At 40.1% G+C, this 22,968-nt stretch overlaps 1 protein-coding gene across 3 annotated transcripts in view; it reads left to right on the plus strand.

Moving 5' to 3' along the window:
• Positions 1 to 22,968, plus strand: part of TMTC1 (transmembrane O-mannosyltransferase targeting cadherins 1) — a 263,719-nt gene that overhangs the window by 205,741 nt on the left and 35,010 nt on the right. For all 3 annotated transcript variants that reach the window (XM_076007529.1, XM_012748003.3, XM_012748009.3), the window contains one exon: positions 11,555 to 11,698. In XM_076007529.1, the coding sequence (XP_075863644.1) occupies positions 11,555 to 11,698 (144 nt within the window). The remainder of the gene's footprint in view (positions 1 to 11,554; positions 11,699 to 22,968) is intronic.

Consider the following 22,968-nt stretch of genomic DNA (forward strand, 5'->3'; position numbering starts at 1 on the left):
TGTTCCATGTGTTACACAATGAACATCTATTACTTTTGCAATGAGAAAATTTCATTTTTAAAAAGGCATAATCTGGCCAGGCGCGGTGGCTTGTGCCTGTAATCCTAGCACTCTGGGAGGCCAAGGTGGGCAGATCGCTCAAGGTCAGGAGTTTGAAACCAGCCTGAGCGAGACCCCGTGTCTACCAAAAATAGAAAGAAATTAATTGACCAACTAAAAATATATAGAAAAAGGTAGCCGGGCATGGTGGCGCATGCCTGTAGTCCCAGCTACTCGGGAGGCTGAGGCAGAAGGATTGCTTGAGCCCAGGAGTTTGAGATTGCTGTGAGCTAGGCTGACACCATGGCACTCACTCTAGCCTGGGCAACAAAGTGAGACTCTGTCTTTAAAAAAAAAAAAAAAAAGGCATATTCCTTCAAGGATACATTTAAAGTGTATTTTGACTTTACTAACTAATGTCAAACAATTTTAGATGGCATTCTTGAAGGAAGGAAAAAGAGAACTAAGTTGGTTGAAAAATATTGGTTAAAAGGAAGTGTATCAGTATATTTTTAAATTTGTTTTATTATAACAGACTATTTTCTGTCAAGTTCAAACAGAAAAATAAAGCAGACCCTAAGGCACAGCTTAGGGCAAAGATATAAATTAAGCAAAATTCTCTGGCAGTTGATTTTACAGAATTATAGTAGCTGGTTGGGTACTTCCGCTTCTTTCCCGTGAAACAATAAAAATAAATGTTTGCTTCAGCAACTGCGCTTCTGGAAGAAATATGTCTCTTGAGAAATGGGGAAAAACAATTAAAGCTATAAATATACTGCACAGTAATTAGTGAAATATTTTATGCTCTCAGACTAGGTTCAAAATACTTCTGATTTAAAATATTTTTCTGTGGATACCTCTGGGGTGGATTTTCAACGGATGTGGGTGTTTCTGTTTTCGCTTTTCTGAAAAAAAAAAAAATTGTCACTCTTTGTGTTAGAAAGAAAAGGAAGATACCAGGACTATTCATCATGTTGATGGTTATTTATCCTTGGTGACTGGAAGATTGCCCTTATTGTGATATTGCTATTTCTTCATGGAAGTTGCTGAGACATGGATTCCTCTCTCTCCAACTGTTCCACCTCTACTTCTACTTTAGTGTGTCTGATGCTTGCCATATTTGCGCACAGCAAGAAAGAGAGTGATTAGGGAAATGCAAGGTTAAAAGCGTTATTATTATCTGAAATCAGTTCCAACAATTATCCATTACTGTTGTAATGACTGTATAGATCCCAAAGGCAATGGTGAAGTTAGTCACAAGGGTTGTATCTATAACCAGTCTCTCTCTGGCTGCCTTATAATTCTCAAACTAGCACTATATTAAGTTGGTAATTATATGTGACATGAACATTCTGCTTCTTTTAAACTTTTTTTATTTTGTAAATAATGCAGAAGTACCACTTCTTCTCCTCCCTTTTGGTAGACCTTTATTGTATTTCTGTAATGCAAGGGAAACCTGCCCTGGAAAATGCTGTAGCTAAGGTTATGTATTCAGTTTAAGACCCAAATCATCAAAGAAAAATGTCAGAACTCTTTCCTTAAATCCTCAACAAACACAAGTGTTAGCTTTGCTTTACAATGAAGGGCAGCTCTTATGTTTATACCTACGGCAGTACTATATAAGCCTGGGATTCTCTATATTGGAGAATCAGAAAAACACTAGCATATCTGCCAGGTGCCTCCAGAGTGTTCCAACCATTCAGTTACCCTGGAGAACATTTCTAACATTCCCACCTAACATGGTGGGAGTAGAAAGTTCAGAGACCACCCCAATAATTCAGCTCTTCCTACACCAGAACTCCCTGGAAGTGCCTCATCCAATAAGCAAAAAAGGAGAAATAGTGACCCTACCTGAATAAAGTGGAAAGATACTAGATGTGTACTTGGCCATTTATGTGCATTGTTGATTAGCTTAAAAAGTCAGTTAAAAATGGAGAATCATAACACAAATTAAGCACACTCTTGAGTATTTTATTTTACCCCGAAATTCCGTATGTACATCTATTCACCAATCTTCTAATGTCAAATCAAGTCCTTTTCTTTAAGAGTCTACTGATTAGAATCTGCAAAAACCACATCCATAATTCATTGCTATGATTATCAGTTTTGATATTTTAAATTGGAATAAAAATTTTAAGACATTTGCCAAGTAATTTGAGTAGACTGAGATTTTCTGATTTTTCTCCACTAGTCTTATAGTTATTTCGCTCACATCTAATTCAACAGTGATTTTTTTTTTGAACTGCCCTTTTTTGGGTGTTTTCAGAGTATTTTACTTTTTTTCCCATAGAAAGAATTCTTTTTTTCACACTTAAATTTTATCAGTTTACAAAACCAGACTCTTTTATATTGGCAAAGCTAAAATTTCTATTGTGTTTTTAAAGCTTCTTTACAAAAGAAATCTGCTCTCACTACTGAATTGGCTAACACAGGGTAAAGGAGAGAAGTAAAATCTTTCTGATTGGAATTTGTTGAACACATAAAATAGAGACTTGTCATGATAATAGTGCCTAATTGATATAATTCTTTGTATTCCTTGCTGTATGGATAACTGGAACTCTGCAAGGAGATTCCATTAAACTATGATAAGTGTACATGGAATAAAGGAAGTAACAATGGAGTGAGTACTGAAGAAATACAGTATAGTTAGAGTCTAAAGAAGTCTGACCGTGACTAAATAAGCACTGTTCTTTGATGTCTTAAGCACATCAATAAGATTACTTTATTATAAATCCTTTTAATAATGCTGTTTATAAAACCATTGTCTGTTAAGTTCAAACAGAAAAATAAGACATACCCTAAGGCACAGCTTGGTGTGAAGTTTGAACATGTTTTAATAATCAGGAGTCAATGAGTATTTTAAAAGTACTTCTTTACACAGCCTATTTTGAATGAACATTTTTAAATAACTCTCTCATGACTACAGGTGGCCTTGGATACCATCTGCTGTGTATTTCTGGGAAGAATTAAAATTCCAATAACATTTGTTAGCCAGGTTTAACAAGTAGAGAGGGTTCTTCAGCTGGTGTGATGTTTTCATTTATAAAAGTCTAAATATGCTTTCTAATATCACAAGTAGACACTTGAAATTATTTTTGTTTCTTGTTGATGGAATTACATTCTCACTATGTATACGTTGCATTATTAAGTCTGGCAGTTTTAGTCCATTAAATTCAGGAAATTAAACATTATTTTGTTTAGAAATGAACTAGAATTTAAGTCGTATTGTGACCATTCCTTATGAACTGAATTTCAATATGAAAGCTCCATAATTTGTCTTCAAAAACGTCTCACTCTCTGTGGCTGTCTTTTTTTTTTTTTTTTTTTTTTTGCCTTATACCACTTTTTCACTTAAAAAGCTAGCTGAGGCCAGGCGCGGTGGCTCGCTCCTGTAATCCTAGCACTCTGGGAGGCTGAGGCGGGCGGATTGCTCAAGATCAGGAGTTCGAAACCAGCCTGAGCAAGAGCGAGACCCCATCTCTACTATAAATAGAAATTAATTGGCCAACTAATATATATAGAAAAATTAGCCGGGCATGGTGGCGCATGCCTGTAGTCCCAGCTACTCAGGAGGCTGAGACAGGAGGATCGCCTGAGCCCAGGACTTTGAGGTTGCTGTGAGCTAGGCTGACGCCACGGCACTCACTCTAGCCTGGGCAACAAAGCGAGACTCTGTCTCAAAAAAAAAAAAAAAAAAAAAGCTAGCTGAGGTGTGGTTTCCCCAGCACACAGACTCCAAGGCAGAGATTTGCTTGCGGGAAGATTATTAAGGAGTGCCCTCCAGAGCACCAAGGAGCAGGAAGGGCAGAGGGAGATGTTGAGATGCAGTGCAGTTCCAACGGAGGCCTCAGCCCATCCCATGTGGGGAGTGTGGAGCTGGGATGGCACCTACCTCAGAGTTGTCCCCAGTGGAGGCAAGATTTATTTGCCTTTATAACACTCCCTTTTCAACCAGTGACTGCCAGGGCAGGAGTATATAGCCTTGGGCGAGGCAGCTCCCCATGCTGAGAGCAATGCCCAGAGAGGAGCTGGGCTCTGAGCGGCCAGCAGACACCACTCCCAGCCACCAGGGGGAACATGCCTCACACTTACAAGGGGTGACGCAACATGGCCCCCACCACACCAGCTTCATTTATGACAAATGTGACAGTTTTAGCAGATTAAGGTTTAGATTTTCTGTTAAAATGAGAATAGGGAGGCTGCCTACCTCAGGGGGTTGGAGGATTACAACACATAAAAGGCTTAACGTGTATGTCTAGACATGTGGCCATGACACACTCAGTAAATGTGACTGGCACACGCAGAATCCGAGCACCTCGCTCCACCTCTGCTGCCCCGTCACCTCTCTCCTACAATGCTGGAGAAAGCTCCTAACTGGGCTCCCGGCATTCATCTCTCCTGGGGACTGGGGATGGGTTCCACTTACAGCAGTCCCTAGCGGCCCCACCTCACTCACAGGGAACGTCAGACCCGCTGTGGTGGACTCCAGGCAGGTCTGCGGGTGCCTTGCCCCGCATGTCCCCGGGCCACTTGCTGCTCCTCTTCTTGCTCACTCCGCTCCAGCCACGTTGGGCTCCATGCACACGCCAGTCCCGCCACTTTCCTCTCTCGCAGGTTCTCCACTCTGTTCCTTCCTCCCAGGACGCCTTCCCCCTCAGCTAAATGGCTGCCTCCCTCAAGTCCTTCAGCACTCCTACCACGTGCAGTCCCCTCCCTGGCCACGCTACTTAGAATTGCAAGCACGGCCAGCATACCTTATTGAAAGGAGCAGCCTTACAAAATTAACAGGAAAATGCCTAATTCCTCAATTTCCCTAGTAATGTTAAAGATCAATCCTATGAGTTCTCTCACTAACAGGTACCCTGCAGGAGTTCTGTTTTGCACAACTTCTGAAAAGAGCTGCGTGGGTAGAAAAGAGATGTAAATGTCTCTCTTTCAAAATTGTTTCTCAAGAATCTGCTTTTACGGAGTTCCTGAGAAGAAGGAGCTGCAGCCTCAATCATATCTCCAGGACAGAGTGACACCTCCTGTGATAATCCCTTCTGCAAGGGAAGGCAGGAAACCAACTCTCGGACTTTGACATCCTTGAAGTTTTTATTACGTACCTGCTGCTACTTTTGTGATCAACTGACAGCCATCGCTATTTTTTTCTCTTTGCCCCCTTAAAATCAGCGAGCCATTTGGCCTCACTGCTGGCACCCCCTTCTTCTTCTTTGGGATGCCATATCCATCTCCCTGCTCTCTTTCCCCCCAATTCTCTCTCTCTCATTCTCTGTCCTTCTAAAGGATAAAATAAGCTTTGTACTTTTATATATTCATCTCTAAGTGAGAAATCTTTCTCCACCTGTGCGTGAGCACCTACCAGGGTTTCCACCCTAACACCTCTTCCCCTTCTGTGCTTCATTGCTCTCCCCTGCATTTCTCACCCTCTCCTATAGGCACCTATTGTTTTGCTAACTGTCTAAGTTCCTCCGCTACATGGGAAAGCCCAGGAGAGCAGAAATCTTTGTCCGTATCCCCAGCAAGGAGGACTCCTGGTGCCAGGAGCACAGTGCTTAGTAAATATTTGTCAAATGAAGCAATACTACACATAAACATCATAAACAACATAAATCCAAAACCATACACCTTCCTTCATAGTACTTATAAAGTAAAAGAGAGAAAGAGATAGAGAGAAACAAAATCATACACCTAGTAAATCTCCCATGGCCTCTGACCCCAAATCTAATTATTTTTCCACTCCACCAAAGCCGTTTCCTATCCATCCTGCCACAGAAACAAAAGTTCACCACGGTCACCCCAAGCCTCTGAGAAAGGTAAATTATGGTCACCATTTGTATTTAAAAGAGTAGAGTAGTATTTAATTCAGTAAATTTTCCAACTTCTAGAAGTAAGTTCTCAGGAATCAGGACAATTCAGCCTTTTAAAATGACTCATTTCCTAAGGACATCCGAGAGCCAGGGTTTTATTCTACTTAGTCTTGGAAAATCATCAGGGCGGAGTCCTTCTGGATCACTATTGGAGGTTATCCATTGTGCGAGGTCAGATGATTTAGTTGGCCCTTTGTAGGACAGTGTGTCACATTTCTCTAAATTGCATTTGAGGGTTTTTTTCCACAAAGCTATCTATAATGGATCAGAAGGAGTGCACTGCACAAAGAAGGTGACAAGGCTTATTTGCTAGGTATTAATGGCAATTTCAAATAATCAAAGAAGCAGACCAATACAATTATCAGTCCTACCCAAGTACAATTTAGTGATATGATTCAAATTTTATAACATGAAGGAACCAGGCACTTACAATATACCAGGAACTGATATGGTTGAAAATACACTTCTGAAATGAAGTTTACTTTGTGAATTTTTTAGTCCAGTGAAATGAAAGTTTTATGGTGGAATATTTTTCCCCAGTCATGTTTTTCCTGTGGATTCTGTTTTTCTCAACAGGAAATAGAAAATAAACATCTGACCTTAGCATAGTTAACCTCAAATAAATTAATGTGTGGAATGAAAATCAGACTAATAAATCAGGGTGTGTATACTCTGAAAGGAAATTGCAAACTGGAGCACATGATTCAGAATTGTTTGAACAATGAAATGCCTTATAAGGCATTCGGATGATGAAAAATTAACAGCATCCTTAACTTTTGAACAGAGTGTACACAATTTATAGTAAATGACTGAAATACAATATAAAACCAAGCTTTAGTCCTATACAGCTTATGTCTATGTATCTTCAGTTGATGTTAAAGCTTAAGAAGAATAGATGGAGAACATGTATGCATATCTTATACACTTACTGAGTGTTGTTAATTCTAAATAGCTTTCTATAGTACTGTGCTTTTTGGAGATACCATGATTATTTTATGCAGCAGAATACAAATTTTTCCAGTGAATAACAATCTCAGTAGCCAGCCTTCCTGGGTATTGAGTTTACTTCATTTCTGCCAGTGAAAACTAGTTTGTATAAGATCATAATTGAACAAATTAGCCAAAGAAACAAAAAAGGAGAAAGTATTGCAAATAGAAGCTCTAATTTGTAGCATTATATTTATTTGCTGAATTTTGAATGACAAATGAACTTTAAAAACATAGATTTACAAGAACCATCTGCCTTCTTAACACTTGAGAACACAAGGGCTTTGTCTTATTTTCCTAATCAATCCTCAATTGTAAAATAGTATAATAATTCTACTTACAGAATTTTGAAGGTTAAATTAGACAATGTATAAGAAAGCAGTTTAAAATGTAAAGTACCATTAACCCATCCTATTTCCTTTTGGACCCATTTTCTTTTGTCCTTGCCTTCCATTTTTTCCTGAGGCAATTGTTCCTTCCCAGTGACTTTTTCCTATTAACATGTTGTTGGTGTTCATTCTTCAAAGATAGATGACTGGAAATGAAAGGGAATAATGTCCTTGACTACCTATTTTATAAATTCTACTTAAGGAAATGCCACTCGATAAAAATTAGGAACTGCTAAAATGCTTAAACGGATGTTATGTTTGTCGAGAACCTAAACAATCCAATACTGGGGGAAAAAACTCTCTTCACCTCATGGAACTGTATCTGTATACCTAGATTTCTTTTTTAAAGAGGGAAAAAATGAGCTTCTTTGTACCACAGAACTATTTGACAAAATAACACATGATCTGTAATATTAAAAAGTAAACTCATTAAAATAATAATAAAAATACAGCAAGAGAATCCCTATAAACATTACAAATGTTGAATAAAACTGTGAGAAAGAAAAATTCAGTGATTGTTCTTAAAAACAAGGCCTGGAAAAAACAGGCCTGAAAAATCACCACTCCGCTCCAGTTCCATGAATCTTTCGCTGAGGTGTTTTTTCGATGGGGAAGGGAATCACCAACAAGGCTTTTCTAAAAACGTACCTATAGAAGTCAAAGTCAAGATGGACTTAATTTATTCTGACAGTTGATGTAGTAACATAGACATCTCTTAAATTATTCATCTTTCCAATAAAAGATTCCCCTCCTGGAGACCTCAGGATTGAATTAGACCCAAGCTGATTCAAACACAAGTTTATTTAAAAAGTAAACCCAAAAAATGAATTTTGTTCTTGCATAGGTCTGCAGAAGATAGAAGAGTATATGTTTTAAGAAAACATTTACATCTATATAAATGTTTTTAGGTGTTTTTCCTGACCTGGTTGTTAAGAATTCTTTTAATGAAATTCAACTTTGTTTCATAAATAATGCAGTGCTTGCTTTTGATTATGTGAACCTAATGAGCTACTCAGTGAGAGAAAGGAGATTGGTAGCAGACCCTTGCTATTTCCAGGAATAAGCAATATCTACACATTTTCCAGGGGGAGGACTGTGCTTGGTAGCAGAATTAGTAAGTCACTCTAACTACTCTTGGGTAACATACAGCCTCTTCCCTGGTGATAGCTGGCCGTGACATCCTCTTCTGAGCTTCATGTTTCTGCAGCTGCAGGCTGGTTCTTAGAGCACAAGGTGTATTAAAAGCCTTTTGTTTTGCAGTACTTCTGTCTCTTTCTCTATACTGCCCTTCACACTACTTGTTTATGTTTTTGAGAATTCAGGGTGGGCTTTATTCTGTTTCTGACTTGGGGAGAAAAAAAAAAAGAGGAAGAGAGAAAGTCACTTCTGTAGTCAGTGACCTTTGAAATAGATGACTGTTTATTTAAGTGGTGTTAGGATCATGGGTGACTATGAAGTCTGTGAGATTGAGGCCAGGTGCAATGGTTCACTCCTGTAATCCTAGCACTCATGGAGGCCGAGGTGGGAGGATGACTCAAGGTCAGGAGTTAGAAACCAGCCTGAGCAAGAGCGAGACCTCATCTCTACTAAAAAAAAAAATAGAAAAAAATTAATTGACCAACTAAAAATATATAGAAAAAATTAGCCGGACATGGTGGTCCATGCCTGTAGTCCCAGCTACCTGGGAGGCTGAGGCAGAAGGATTGCTTGAGCCCAGGAGTTTGAGGTTGCTGTGAGATAGATTGACGCCAGGGCACTCTAGCCCGGGCAACAAAGTGAGACTCTGTCTCAAAAAAAAAAAAAGAAAAAAAATGTCTGTGAGGTTGAGCTGAGAACAAGATGAAGCAGACAGGCACCTTCACACAGGCAGGCCCATTGTGGAAGGTCTTACGGAATGTATACTGTTCTTTTCCTTAGTGTTTTCACCTCGGGTGTTTATTTTGTGGGTTCCAAAGCCTAAAGAGAAAAGGAAAAGAGAAATTGTTACGAAATGACCTCTTCTGAGATAAAAGAAGGGACACCTTACAGAAAGGTTTCTTGTTACCCCTTGTCATAAAGGAAACGAGGAGCCCGGAAGTTGTCCTCACCCCGTTCACTAAACACCCCTTAAATCGTTGGGAGGTCAGAATGCTTTTCTTAACATCAAAAACAAAAAACAAAAGCTTCTTTAGAAGTATTTGAGTCCTGGCTGCGATGTGCTTTGTCTGCAACCACTTCCAAAAGGCAGCCCAGGACGTTTCCCTGGGCATGGAGTGAACGGGCAGGTACGTGAGCATTTTTTGCCTCTCCTCGAAGCTCTCATACCCTCTGCCAAGCACTTATCTCTCAGAAACTGTGAGGTTGGGTGTGAAAGGACTAGCATCGGGGACCCTAAAGTTATCTTTGCTAATTAAAGGTGATCAGAGAGTAGCAAACAACACCTCCTGTGCTGGTTCTAAATATATCTCTCCCAACAGCCTCCCAAGCTGCTGTGAATAATTAGGGCTTTCAGGCTTTGGGAGGATGTACTATCCACTTGAATTGATTCTGTCCCTTGTCAGTCAAGAGGCACATTACAAAGTGCCTTTCAAGAAATATTAGTTTTGAAAGATGTTCATAACTATTCTGTAAGGAAGTAAGGATGGGTCAAATAAACTTAAGGAACTCTGGGTTGAGCAAAAGTAAAAAAAAAAAAAAAAAAAAAAAAAAAAAAAAAAAAAAAAAAAAAAAAAAAAACAGATGTGCAACTTGTCTTCTTTGTCCTTCTTTTAATAGGAACCCTTTCTGTCCCTTGATCTTCTTAGAAGGCGCAGAACAGGGGGCAAGCATAGCATTTGATTGTCAAGAGACTTGACAAGCACAGATCCTGCTTTTATTACTTGGGCATTATCTTGGCATTTCTACATTAAAAGCTAGCTCCACCGGCTTATTTAACATACTCTGGGTGACAGAGATGGAGCAAACCTATTAGACTGCGGAAACGTCCACTCTAAATGTATCAGAAACAACTCAATTATGTAGCCGTGCTGACTTGGCTTCTTTACAGTTTTGAGTTGAGGACATAAATTAATTCCTTTCCTACCTCAATCAGCATAAATTTGGTTTACTGATGTATACCCCGTCCTTTGCTTTTGGACTTGGGGAATGCTGTCTTGCACTTCAATGTGCATTATTTAATTTTTCATTTCTAAGTGTTCCAGGTTCTCAAGACTTTCAGTCTGAGAACTATGTCAGGGCAGTTGGAGCCAAATTGCAGTAGGAGCTGGGAAATGAGATAAAAATGGAAAAAAGAGATTTGGGGTGGTGAGGCATTTTAGAGATAAAGTTTATTTTATGAGCGTGGTGGCTCATGCCTGTAATCCTAGCACTCTTACAGGTAGGCCGAGGTAGGAGGAATGCTTGAAGCCAAGGAGTTCAAGACCAGCCTGTGTAAGAGTGAGACCCTGTCTCTACAAAAAATAGAAAAATTGGCTACGTCCTTGTGCATGCCTATAGTCCCAGCTACTTGAGAGGCTGAAGCAGAAGGATCACTTGGGCCCAGGAGTTTGAGGTTGCAGTGAGCTGTGATGATTCCACTGTACTCTAGCTGGAGTGACAGGGCAAGACTCTGTGTTAAAAAAAAAAAAAAAAGTTTATGGGGAGACATCATACATCATCCTTTCTTAGTTATACTATTAAATAATGCTCTAATCCAAAGATGTTTATGAAGACCCCTCACTAAATGATCTCCCAGCATCTGATAAAGTGGGCCGCCCTGAACAAGCTGGTCAGCTGAGTTGCCTGCCAGGCCAGAAACTCAGCAGCTAGGCAAGGAGGATTTTCTACCACAGGAAGTTGAATGTAACCCTAGGCTCCAAAGGATTAAAATTTATTTAACACTGGTAGGTTTGCATGCTATTTATTCTTACACTACGTGAGGATTTTTTTTTTAAATTTTAATAGATTTAGGGGATACAAATTGAATTCTATTACATGTATATATTGTATAGTGGTAGAGTCTGGGCTTTGGGTATATCCATCAGCAGAGTAGTATACATTGGACCCCACAGAGGGTTACTGTTTGTACTGCTAAATGTCAAATATATGTTTCCCCACCATATTTCTGTACCTTCAGCTGCAAAAATAGTTGACCAGTAAGATTGGACACAGGCAAACCATTCAAGTAAAGGAAGAATTCAGTGTTTCATTGTGGTTCTGGCATAACTGGACAGGGGAGGGGAAAGAACAAGCCTATGGTGCCCAACTTAGAAGTTTTTGAAGTATCACGGCTTAATGTTTCTGACTTTTCAGGTTGTATCCACGCCATGCAAGTGCCCTAAACAACCTTGGGACGCTGACGAGAGACACAGCGGAGGCGAAGATGTACTATCAGAGGGCTCTCCAGCTACACCCACAGCACAACCGGGCTCTTTTTAATCTGGGCAATCTCCTTAAGTAAGTGGAACATTTATTTACCCTTGAGCAGGCGGCCTTGTGATTTCAAGAAACCCTTTCCTTCTCAACACTCATTTGATTGTGCTGCTGTTGGCTCTTCCTAGAGCTGAATAATTAGTATTTGCAAACTTTGGGAGCAAGTAATGTGCATCTCAATTAATTCTATCCCTTATCAGTCAAAGGGAGTTTTTCCCAGAGTGTCTTTCTGGAAATACTAATTCTGGCAGGTGATCATAGATTTTCTGTAAAGGGATAGGAATGCTGAAGGGTTACAGGATCAAATAAACTTAGGACATGCTAAGTCAAGATAGTTCCTTTATTGCAAGAAGTTTTAACATGCTGATATGCCTTGTGAATCTTTAAGAAGGGACTAAGGGACTATGGGCATTTCCCAAAGTCATCTTCTTTTATTTTTTATTTTTATTTTTTGGTAAGGCATTTTAATTTGGTATAAGGCATTTTGGTATAAGGCATTTTTATTTGGCATTTTTATTTGGTAAGGCATTTATATTTGGTATTTGGTAAGGCATTTCCCAAGACATGATGTATTCCATGATATACTTCAGGAAAAGCAGTTCTCTGAAGATGTAACCTGCTGTTCTCTGAAGGTATAACCAAATGGTATAACCACAACTCATGTTCAGTTTGTATTAATATTACATGTAAGAACCAAAGTGAAGCTTACTTGGAATTAGCAGTGGTGACTTTACTCTTACGAATAACTCTTAGGCTCATTCACTCGTGTTTACTTTTCACTTGCTCCCCTGACAAAGGTTGACAGTGTCATTAGGGTTACTAAAGACTAAAGTAAAGGGGTAGTTTTGCATCTTGTGTCTTTATTAGTATGAAGTCTAGGCGTATTGGTGATGGGCCTGTCAATGGCAGTAGTAACAATGGTGGTGGTTAGCTTCTAAACTTAAAAAAAAAAAAAAAAAGGTTAAAAAACATCAGAAATGGACATCTATTGAAACAAAAAGAAATAAAAATAAAAGATAAAAATTGCTGGAATCAGAGAATAATGATATATTTATCTGTGCTTATCATAATGATGACAATCCACATACTTACCGAATGTTTCCATCTCTTAGCTTCTGGAGAGCACATTTGGCTGCCTCTCCAATATTTTTAAGGCTAATAGTAGACTTTGTTCTTTTATCCTTTCCCTAACAGGATTGCTTCCACTGCCTCAGTAATTTAGCATGATGCATCTTCTTCACTTTCCTCTTTGCTCCTTGACTTTACATATTCATATAGATACTAGTTCTCCTTACTAAGTGTGTGTGTGTGTGTGTGTTAATGCATATTTTTATTTAATCTCATTTGAACAGAAAGCCTGGAGATAGTTAATCACAGAACAATCTAATATAGTATAAGCTGATAAGTGCCATCCTCAGTTTGAAGTTTTATGTTCAAGAATGGCTTTATTGGCCAGGTGTGGTAGCTGATGCCTATAATCCTAGCATTTGGGGAGGTTGAGGTGGGAGACTTGCTTTAGGCCAAGAGTTTGAGACCAGCCTAGGCAATATAGTGAGACCCTATTTCTACAAAATATTAAAAAATTTGCTGGGCGTGGTGGTGCACACCTGTAGTCCCAGCTACTTGGGAAGTTGAGGCAGGAGGATTGCTTGAGTCTCCAGGAGTTTGAGATTACAGTGAGCTATGATGAGGCCACTGCACTCTAGCCTGGGTGACAGAGTGAGATCCTGTCTCAGAAAAAAAAAAGACTTTATCCATATGCTAGAACACAAAATTAGGGAAACATTACACAAAAATTAATAAGTGCCAAGAAAGGACAATGAAATAAAGTGAAAGAAATAAAGTATAAATCAAAACTACATAAACTTAATTTTTAAATTATTATCGATAACATTGGTAAAACTGAATAAATACTGAGAATGATGAAAAACAATTGAGAATGAAGAAGTGTGCCACTATACCAGAAAAAAAAAATTTTTTGTAAAAGGAAGCTCCCTTTAAAAATAATAAATCAAAATGTGAGGAAAATTGCTTCTAGTTATTGTATATAGCTAGATATAAGTTGATATGCTGCTTTTATTTTGCTCTGTTACTTTTATGAGCACTTATTTCTTTATGTGAAGTTTGAAAGACTCATATTTTTAAAGTCATTGTTGCATCTGTATACGTCCTACTTGGAGTCCAAATAACTTTATGGCTGTGTAAATCCTGTCAATGCCTCTTGGGGTACCTGGCTTATATAGCACTGGTTTCAAAAATAAATACAGATGAGTATTTTTTCCAAAGAAGCCAAATATAATGACTTAGCTACAAAATAACATTTACTATTAAGAGTGCTGTTCTGCAGTTTGTGATCCTCATATAATGCTGAATACAGCCCTACTTGAAAATAAAGGAAGATATCCTTTTGTGTCATCTTGCCAAGACCTGAGCAAAAGATGGATACTCTAGCCTTCCTTTTTCACTTCACATCTTATCACCACTACCATCTTGAATTAGTATGTGTGAGTTAAAAAATACAAGAAAGTATGTTTTGGAACTTGGCTACTTTTCCTAGTAAGAGGAGTTACTGGGTAACCAACATGGGATTTTTTTTCTCTCTCTCTTTCAGTAAAAATCAATTCTTGATGATTATCCAGATCGGCAACAATGCCTTACGTTTGTGTAAGATTTTGCAGTTTTCCTAGTGCTTTAATGACACCCTTCCAATAAGTCTTTATAGTGAACAAGAAGGAGGAGAAGGCAAGGTCCTGAGAAGTCAGGTGATCTGGACAGAGTCCTCCTTGTTTGCCTTCTCTTCCTTCCCAGAACACACAGAGAGGAGTGGCTGTGTCTTAGTAAAGAAAGGTCAGTCTTAGAGTCCAGCAGATTAAAATAATGATAACAGCTAACATGTGTGTAATACTTTCCATTTTACTTCTTTAAATATTCATTTTTTTTAATCCTCACAACAGTCTATTGTTGGTATGAGGATGGTATTATTACCATCTTCATCCCCATTTTACAGGTAAGGAAAACCGGATTCAGAGGCTCTGTCTGACCTTGGCCTAGGGTGTCTGGTGGACCCGGGATTGAACCCCTTCCCTTGGACTCCTTATCCTGTTCGCTTTCCATTACCCGTGCTGCCCAAATGGCTCTCCAGTCCAAAAACTTCATAATGTTAAACTATTTAATGGCATGTGATAGCCTTTTGGGAGAAAGGGCCATCCATCCTAACTGTCTTTCTTAAGAAACAGTAAAGTTGGTTTACATCACCCTGAGGTTGCATTGCTAAGTGACAGGGCAAGGTGACCCTGAAAACAGCAGGGCTAATCTACATTTGGATAACTCCGAGCTTCACTTCTGCTTACCTTAATATATTTCTGAGCCAGTAGCAATGGGTCAAAGGCAAGAAGAGGATAAGAATATTTTAAATTTGGTTTGACTTGATCTGTCTTACTATTTATTTAAGATTTACACCCTGTTTCTCTATCGAGTTAACTTTCACGTTATCACAGTTAACTACGCCACAGCCTAGAGCCACACTGTCCAACAGAAATATGACAGCCATATTTGTAATTTAAATTTTTTAGGTTAGCCATATTCTAAAACACAAAAAAGTGCAATTCATTTCAATAATAGATTTTATGTGTTCCTAATATATCCAAATTACTATTTTAATATGGATTTAATAGTAAAACTTAATTTTTAAAATTTAGCATGTAAAAAATGAAAACTATTAACGAGATGGGCTACATTCTTTTTTTAAAAAAAAAAAAACTAACTCTTTGGAATCCACTGTATGCTTTACTTTCGCAGCACATCTCAGACCAGCCATATGTCAAGTGCTCAATAGCCACATGTGATTAGTGGCTACTATATGGGACAGCACAGATGTTTATTAATAACCTTGAGAGAAATATGAGCCTTTGTCCAGGCCACCAGCTCTAAATAAGATGTGACTCTGTCAGAGCATTCATGCAATCTTATAGCAACTCATTTGAATTCTCGGAATTATACGGCAGACAGCTCTAGACACATTCATAGCAGTTGACTTTACTGAGTGTTACCCAAATATATCTGGCCTCTTTCATGACCATTTCAGTGGACTTGGAAGCTAATCTCCTGTGATTCTGTGCAGCATATTTACATTGTGAGAGGTTGATGAGGAACAGGTTTCTTAATTTATATTAATTATCGTTGGCTTTGCTTTGAACCTGAAATGTTAAAAAAGAGAGAGAAAGAAAATAGGCAAGATTAGCATAAACTTTTTATGGGTAACACAGTGGAAGTCTCTGATGGCGCAAGAGAATGTAATGGAATATTTAAATTCAGGGTATGGGAAAATATTTCTGCAAATGCCTTGGTTAAAATAGCTGCCTGGTGTTTGTTACTAAAACGGAATGTGAAAAGAACTGCGTAAAGAATCATGTCATCCCTCCTTCATTGCCAAAACGACATTCTGTCCACATTATAGGATGTGAGTGCTATGTGGGTGTTACAATAAATCTGATAATCAAAGCTCAGAGGAAAATGTAATAAAATGTCCAATAGCTGAACTATATGGAAGATGAATTTGATAACAGCATACATTTGGTTTTCTTTAGCCTGATTCTTTAGAAAATTTAATTTCTAGAGAATACTAGGACCCAGAAAGGAGGGTGCCCGTCCATCTGCATTGCTCTAAAGGAATGCCTGAGACCGGGTAATTTGTAAAGAAAAGAGGTGTATTTGGCTCACTATCCTGAGATCTGGAAAAGTTCAAGATTGGGCACCTGGTGAGGGCCTCTGGCGGTTTCCACTCATTGAAGAAGGTGAAGAGGGGCTGGTGTGTGCAGAGATCACGTGGTGAGAGGGAGGAAATGAGGGAAAGGGAAGGAGGGGACAGGCTCTTTTTAACAACCAGCAATCCCTGAAGCTAATAGAGCAAGAACTGGTTACCAAGAGGATGGGACCAAGCCGTTCATGAGAGATCCGCTGCCATGACCAAAACATCTTCTTTTAGGCCCCTCTGCCAACATTGGGGATCAAATTTCAACATGAGATTTGGAGGGGACAAACATTCAAACTCTGGCAAAGAGAAACCATCACCTTTAACATAAATTTTAAGGTCAGGAATATATTTCTCCATAGCGTTAGCACTTGCCTCTCAACATTTTATTTTATAAAAAGGAAGTTTATGCATTCAAGATAGCAGTTCTCTCCTTCTCTGCTTTTCAGCTGAAGCCCCAGAGAGCACCCAGAGCCAGTCCCACAGATAAAGAAAGCTTCCAAGGTCCTTCCTACAGTGTTAATATTATCAGCTTTGGGTGGGCAAGTTTGCCGCAGTCCTTCTGGAGTGAAATCTTACTCCCCACCACTCCCCACCCCACGGTGACCTTTTTTCGTAGCCAGGTTCTTTCCACCTTTGCTTATCTCTAGTCCCAAGCCCATTGCACTTTCACTCCACTCATCTCTGTCCAGCTCATGCTTGTCTCTCTCCAGCTCTCCATCGTCATCACTGCCGTCTCTCAAGTTTCTCACCTTGACCTCTTTCTTCTGCCCACCCTTCCTTTTCTCAGACTCTCTCACCCCCACTGACCCTATGAAGGGGTCATGATTATGACCTGTCATCTCCTTGTTCTTCTCTGTGTTCCGTTGTCTTCTTTTAAGATCTTAGTAATTGATGTACCCTCCACCATTAGTGTTGTTCTCCTCTTACTCATCCCTTCCAGCCATGCTCTTGGCCAATCTTAGAATCTTCATTCTTTCTGATTTTTACGTTCATAATTTATAATCCCGTCTCGGATGTATCTGAAACATTTCAGTAATGCACATGACATCAATTTAGACTCTTTCACAGCTTGCCCATCATTTACCCACCTGACCAGGCCAACCCAAGATACCCCACTTCCTGTGTTTTGCTTTCCCTGGACCAGTATTTCTCAACTTTTGCTTTCTTCATTATTACTCCCCACCCCATAAGGACCCTTTTTAGATATTTTGTCTAAATGTCCTGTCGCCCAATTAAATACTCAAGAATAAGATTTGTTAGGGAGAGTTGAGCTTTGGGAGATCACAAACCATTGTAATAACTAAGATCATTTGTCACCACTGCCACCCCAAAAAGCAATTTTCCCTTCTGTGGAGAATGTATGTCCTCACCTAGACCTTCGTCCAACCTATCAAGTGCAGGAAGAGAAAAACACAAATCTCTCTTGAATGGGATCCAGAGTTTTGTAAAACTCTGAAGAGAGCATCATGGAAAAAACAAACAAATCAGGATCCAGAGTAAGAGCGTTAAAGATTCATCCCTTGTGGTTTTACTTATATATTCTTTTTTATTTCAGCATATTACAAGGGTGGAAATGTTTAGGTTACATATATTGCCTTTGCTCTACCCAAGTTAGAGCTTCAAGCGTGTCCATCCCCTCCTCCCCCCTCCAACCTGCCCAACACCCGTGAATGTTACTACTATATGTGCACTTAAGTGTTGATAAGTTAATACCAATTTGCTGGTAAGTACATTTGGTGCTTATTTTTCCGTTCTTGGGATACTTCACTTAGTAGAATGGGCTCCAGCTCTATCCAGGATAGAACAAGAGGTGCTAGATCACCATTGTTTTTGTGGCTGAGTAGAACTCCATGGTATACATATACCACATTTTATTAATCCACTCATGTATTGATGGGCACTTGGGTTGTTTCCACATCTTTGCAGTTGTGAACTGTGCTGCTATAAACATTCTAGTGCAGATGTCTTTATTATAGAATGTCTTTTATACTATCTCCTGTTTCTCTAATGCATGAATCCTTTGTGCCCCTCCTCAGTGCCCTGTACACACACCCAGAAGATGACGTCATCCCTTACTTTTACTAAGGACATTCAAGTCATTCAAGGTGAATTATTGCAGCTTCCCTTCTTCCTACCTCAAAATTTCCTGCAGACTCCCTCTTCTTTGGCTTTCCTATTGGGGGAAGAATTATCTTACCTCCTTCATGAAGCCAGTATTTACATCTGTGTTTGTGTTTTTTAATTGAGACATAACATGAAATAAAAAGCACAAATCTTAAGTGTTCAGTACAGTGTCTTGAGAATTTTATACACTCTTGTAATTTCCCCCCAAATAACAGAGAATTTCCATCACCTTAGAAAGACCCCCTCATACCTCTTTTCAGTAAATGTCCCCCTCCCATGAGGCAATCACTGTTCTGATTTTTCACCATAAATTACTTTGGCCTAGAACTTCATTTAAAGGTGATCATTTAATATGTACTTTTTTGGCATCTGGATATTTTTGTTTAGCATAATTTTTTGAGTCTTATCAATTTTGTTACATATTATGTTTTTTATTGCTAAGTAGCATTTCATCATATAATTTGTTTATTCATTTTCCTGTGGGTGGGTACTTGGTTTGTTTACAGCTTTGGGTTATTATGAATAAGGCTGTTGTGAATATTTGTGTCCCAGTCTTTGTATGTTCATTTTTCTTGGGTAAATATATAGGAATAGAATCATGGGTAAATGTTTCCTTAATGTTTTAAGAAGTTACCAAACAGTTCTCCAAACTGTTCCAGTTTTCACTCCATCAGCAATGGCAAGAGATCCATTTGTTCCACATCCTTGTTAACATTTGGTGTTGTTAGTCTTTTTTATTTTAGCCATTAGTAGTCATTAGTGTAAAATCCATACACGGTCTTGGTTCTATTTCTCTCTCTTAGGTCTTTAGATTCTTCTCATTCCACAACTTCAGCATATCCTGAACTCCTCTGGGGAATCTTTCTCTATTGAGGCATTCCCTTGAGTTCCTTCCTTTTGATCAAATTGGCAAGAAGAGTGATTAGCACCTGGTGTTTCTCCACTCCACGCCCCCTGTCATAGAGCCTCTACTTCATACAGCTGCTTTCTCAGCTCTTAGCCCCTTCATTTCTCTGAAATGAATAATGTGATGCCATTAACCCCCACCTGCTTTTGAAGCTATTTCGTTGCTTATATCATAGAGCATCATTGTACTTTTCTAAATCCAACATCTAGTCTTCTTCCACTGCTCCAATAAATTGAAGGCCACCTGAGAAATTCATTGAATTGTATACAGATGTAGAGTCCAAACGTCGTAGCATTCAGAACTTTCCATAATCTTGCCATATTCTTCCTCATTTTCCACTGCTCCCAAACAGTGTGAACCCCTACCTCAGCCAGACTGACCCTTTGTCAGTGTGTGAGAAATACTAACCTGCCAAACTACATTTGAGAGAATGTTACTGAGGTTTTAAATGGAGAACTTTTCTAGTCCTTTTAAAATGTGGTTTCATTTCTACTCTATCATCTTATAGTCAGTATCTGTCCAAAACTGAATTATCCAGGAAATGATGAGAATGTTTACCTACTTCCCCAAGATTTGGCAGTTATTTGTGTATAAACAGATTGCTAATTGTTAAAATATTTTTTGTGAGTATCTCTCCCCCAACACAACTCATTCATACTGTGATTACTAATGAGTTGAGCTTGAGTTGTTTCAAATCCATCCATCGTGTGGTTTGCAAGGAAAGTACCCTTTCCTCAGTCTTTCCTTTTGCTGTGACGGCTGCAATAAACACTGCTGAGGCCAGGGGACAGACCTACCCAGGAAGCGCTGTGGGTGGGAGCAAGGTTGGAGGAATCCCCTGGTTTTGTTTACATTCTCTTGAAGGAATTGGAATTGGAATGTCATCATTTGCTTTCCTACAATAAATATTTCTAAAAGGAGATAATTAAGGGGCCAGACTGGTTTGTAAAGTACAAGAGTCTTCAGTAGTTTCCCCTGAACTAGTATTTTCCCAACCCCTTCACCCATATAAGCTTTCCTAGATTCATTTGCAGTCCAGTTCCCTTAAGTTTCTATGCTGGGGAATGTCCTAGAATGAGTTAAGATATAGGTGCAAAAGGAATAATTTTTTTTTTTTAGACTTGGGGTCTCATTATGTTGCCCAAGCTGGCTGCAGTGGCTATTCACAGGCATGATCACAGTGCACTACAGCCTTGAATTCCCGGGCTCAAGCAATCCTCCCGCCTCAGCCTCCTAAGTAGCTGGGACTACAGTTCAGTGAAAAAATAAGAGAAATGTGTATAATCATTAGAACTTTCTGTCTTCACACATTGTCTTACTTTAGGGTACCAAGCATCTCAACTTTTTATCTCAAACTCAGTAGGAGATCAACTTTGCCCAGACACAGAAGCTAAATTTGGTATATAGGTTGTTAGAGATGACCAAAAGGCTTTCAAATCTAAAAATGCTCTATGTAGGCCAGGAACAAAAACAGAAGGGACAGAAAGAGGCATATGCATGTTTTCCATGTTACCCTGGCCCAGCCCTGCCTGTGGCCCCCAGGGTCTGTCCCAGGAAGCACCATGGGGAGGCAAAGCTGGCCTGCAAGCCTCCTTCCCTACTTGGTGTCTCCTCACCAGTTCTGCCAGCCTCCCCTCCGGTTGTACCTTCCTCGAGCAGAGCCTGGTCTCCCTGCCTGGTACTTTCCTACTCTGCCACTTGTCTGCCGGGCAGCATTGCAGGGCTCTCTGCACTCCCCCTTCCGGCCACCCTCCTCCTCCGAGTGAAAGGAACAACAGTGACTGACGCTTGAAGGGCGGTTGGCACAGCACTTCCTCGTGTCTCTTGAGCCTGTCCACTTGGGGTGATCAGAGGACAAGCCCCGTTACTCTCCTGGGACAGACAGGGAGTCCGGCTAGGAGAAGGGCCTGTGCCAGGAAGCTGCGAAGTGCACAGTCTGAAGCCAGTGCCTTCTGTTGCATCACGCTGCTGCCACAGTGTCCCCTGTGCCCTCTCCTCGGGTCTAGCAGCTGCGAGAGCTTAGTGAGTTTGAAGCTCGGCTCTACTGCATATTAGCGTGTGACCTTGGGAAGATGGTCCTATCTTGCAGTGCCGCCAACTGCTCACGTACAGAGTGGAAGTAATGCTAGTCACTACCTCTTCCAAGAGTGCTCAGTGCAAGAATGCATGTTAAGTCCATAAGATAGGACCTACTACCAGCTAAAGATGAGGAAGGTTTTAGCTATTAAGTATTATTATTATTAGCCGAGGGGCTTAATTTCTTCCAATTTGAAGCTCGGGTTCTTGGTATGAAGCTAATAATGAGTCAGAAGTAGATAATGCATTTTCTACATTGGACAGCTTTAGGCAGTTTCAACCTTCCTGAGACAAGAGATGGGGACAAGTGACCCTGCAGAGCTCTCTAGTTGCAAGAATCTGTGGTTTTAACTATGATTACTGGCTGTTAGTCTCTTAACTGAATGTAAATAAAAGAAATCAGAGAAGAACTTAAAAGTCCCCTTTCTTTACAGAGGCAGTACTTACCTTGTAACAGCATCCTGTCTTTGCTGAGAAATCCATCACTGAGGCTTCTCGGGGAAAATCTAGGGGGGAATCTGGCTGGAAAGTAGGGAAGAAGCAAGTGGAGCTAACATTTATTGCACCCCCCCTTGTGTGCCAGACACTCTGCTAAGCACACCACCTACGTTCATTTATTCCACCCTTGCAGGAGCCCAGAGAGGCAGAAGTTAATACGTGCATTTCTCTTTGGCCACTGAGGCTCCTAGGCGTGAAGCATCAAACCCATCATTCAGCTGGTGAGGGCAGAGCCGGATGTAAACAGCCATCAGCCTGAGCCTAAAACCAGGGTCCTGCATTGAACTGTATCCTGACAGCGTCCCGTTAGCTATGGGGTAAATGAACTCTGGCTAGATCAAGACATTCTCAGTGGCTTTCTCTTCCAGGTCCTAACCTGGGAGCATTGTTTTATGTTTTCCCTTAATCCTGAAGGGACTTAGCATATATATGGGCATGCGCTTGAAGTGACTGCTGGCTTGGGAATAGTTTCCCCCTAGCCTGCCTCAGGCATCAGGGCACAGAGCTGGCTGGGCATGTGCAGGAGCAAGGTTGTTGGGGCAGGCGACCTGCTGGGTGCAGAGCGGTGACCTCACCGAGCTGTGATGAAGACATCTAGTGCCCTCCCAAGGGAGTGAAGGAGAGGGCTTCCGGACTAACATTTCTTGGAACCTACTGAGTCCCAGCCCCTGTGCAAGGTCTTTTTGTGAGCTGCATCTCCACTTCTGCTGCTCTGTGACTAGACAGGGTCAGAACTTTCCATCTTTCCATTCCTCAGTTTCTAGCGGGGGAAGGGAGGGGTGGAGATTGATTTACTCTATGAATTTTAACTATGAGTGTGATTTTAAATTGGAAAAAAAAATTTATTCCTTACCACCACGTAATATGGAACCTGTGTCCTCCAGACAGTTGTGTATGTGGTTCCTATAAAAAGTCCGACGGAAAAATAGGATGACC

Source organism: Microcebus murinus, chromosome 10, assembly GCF_040939455.1.
Source record: "Microcebus murinus isolate Inina chromosome 10, M.murinus_Inina_mat1.0, whole genome shotgun sequence".
Taxonomy (NCBI): Eukaryota; Metazoa; Chordata; class Mammalia; order Primates; family Cheirogaleidae; genus Microcebus; species Microcebus murinus.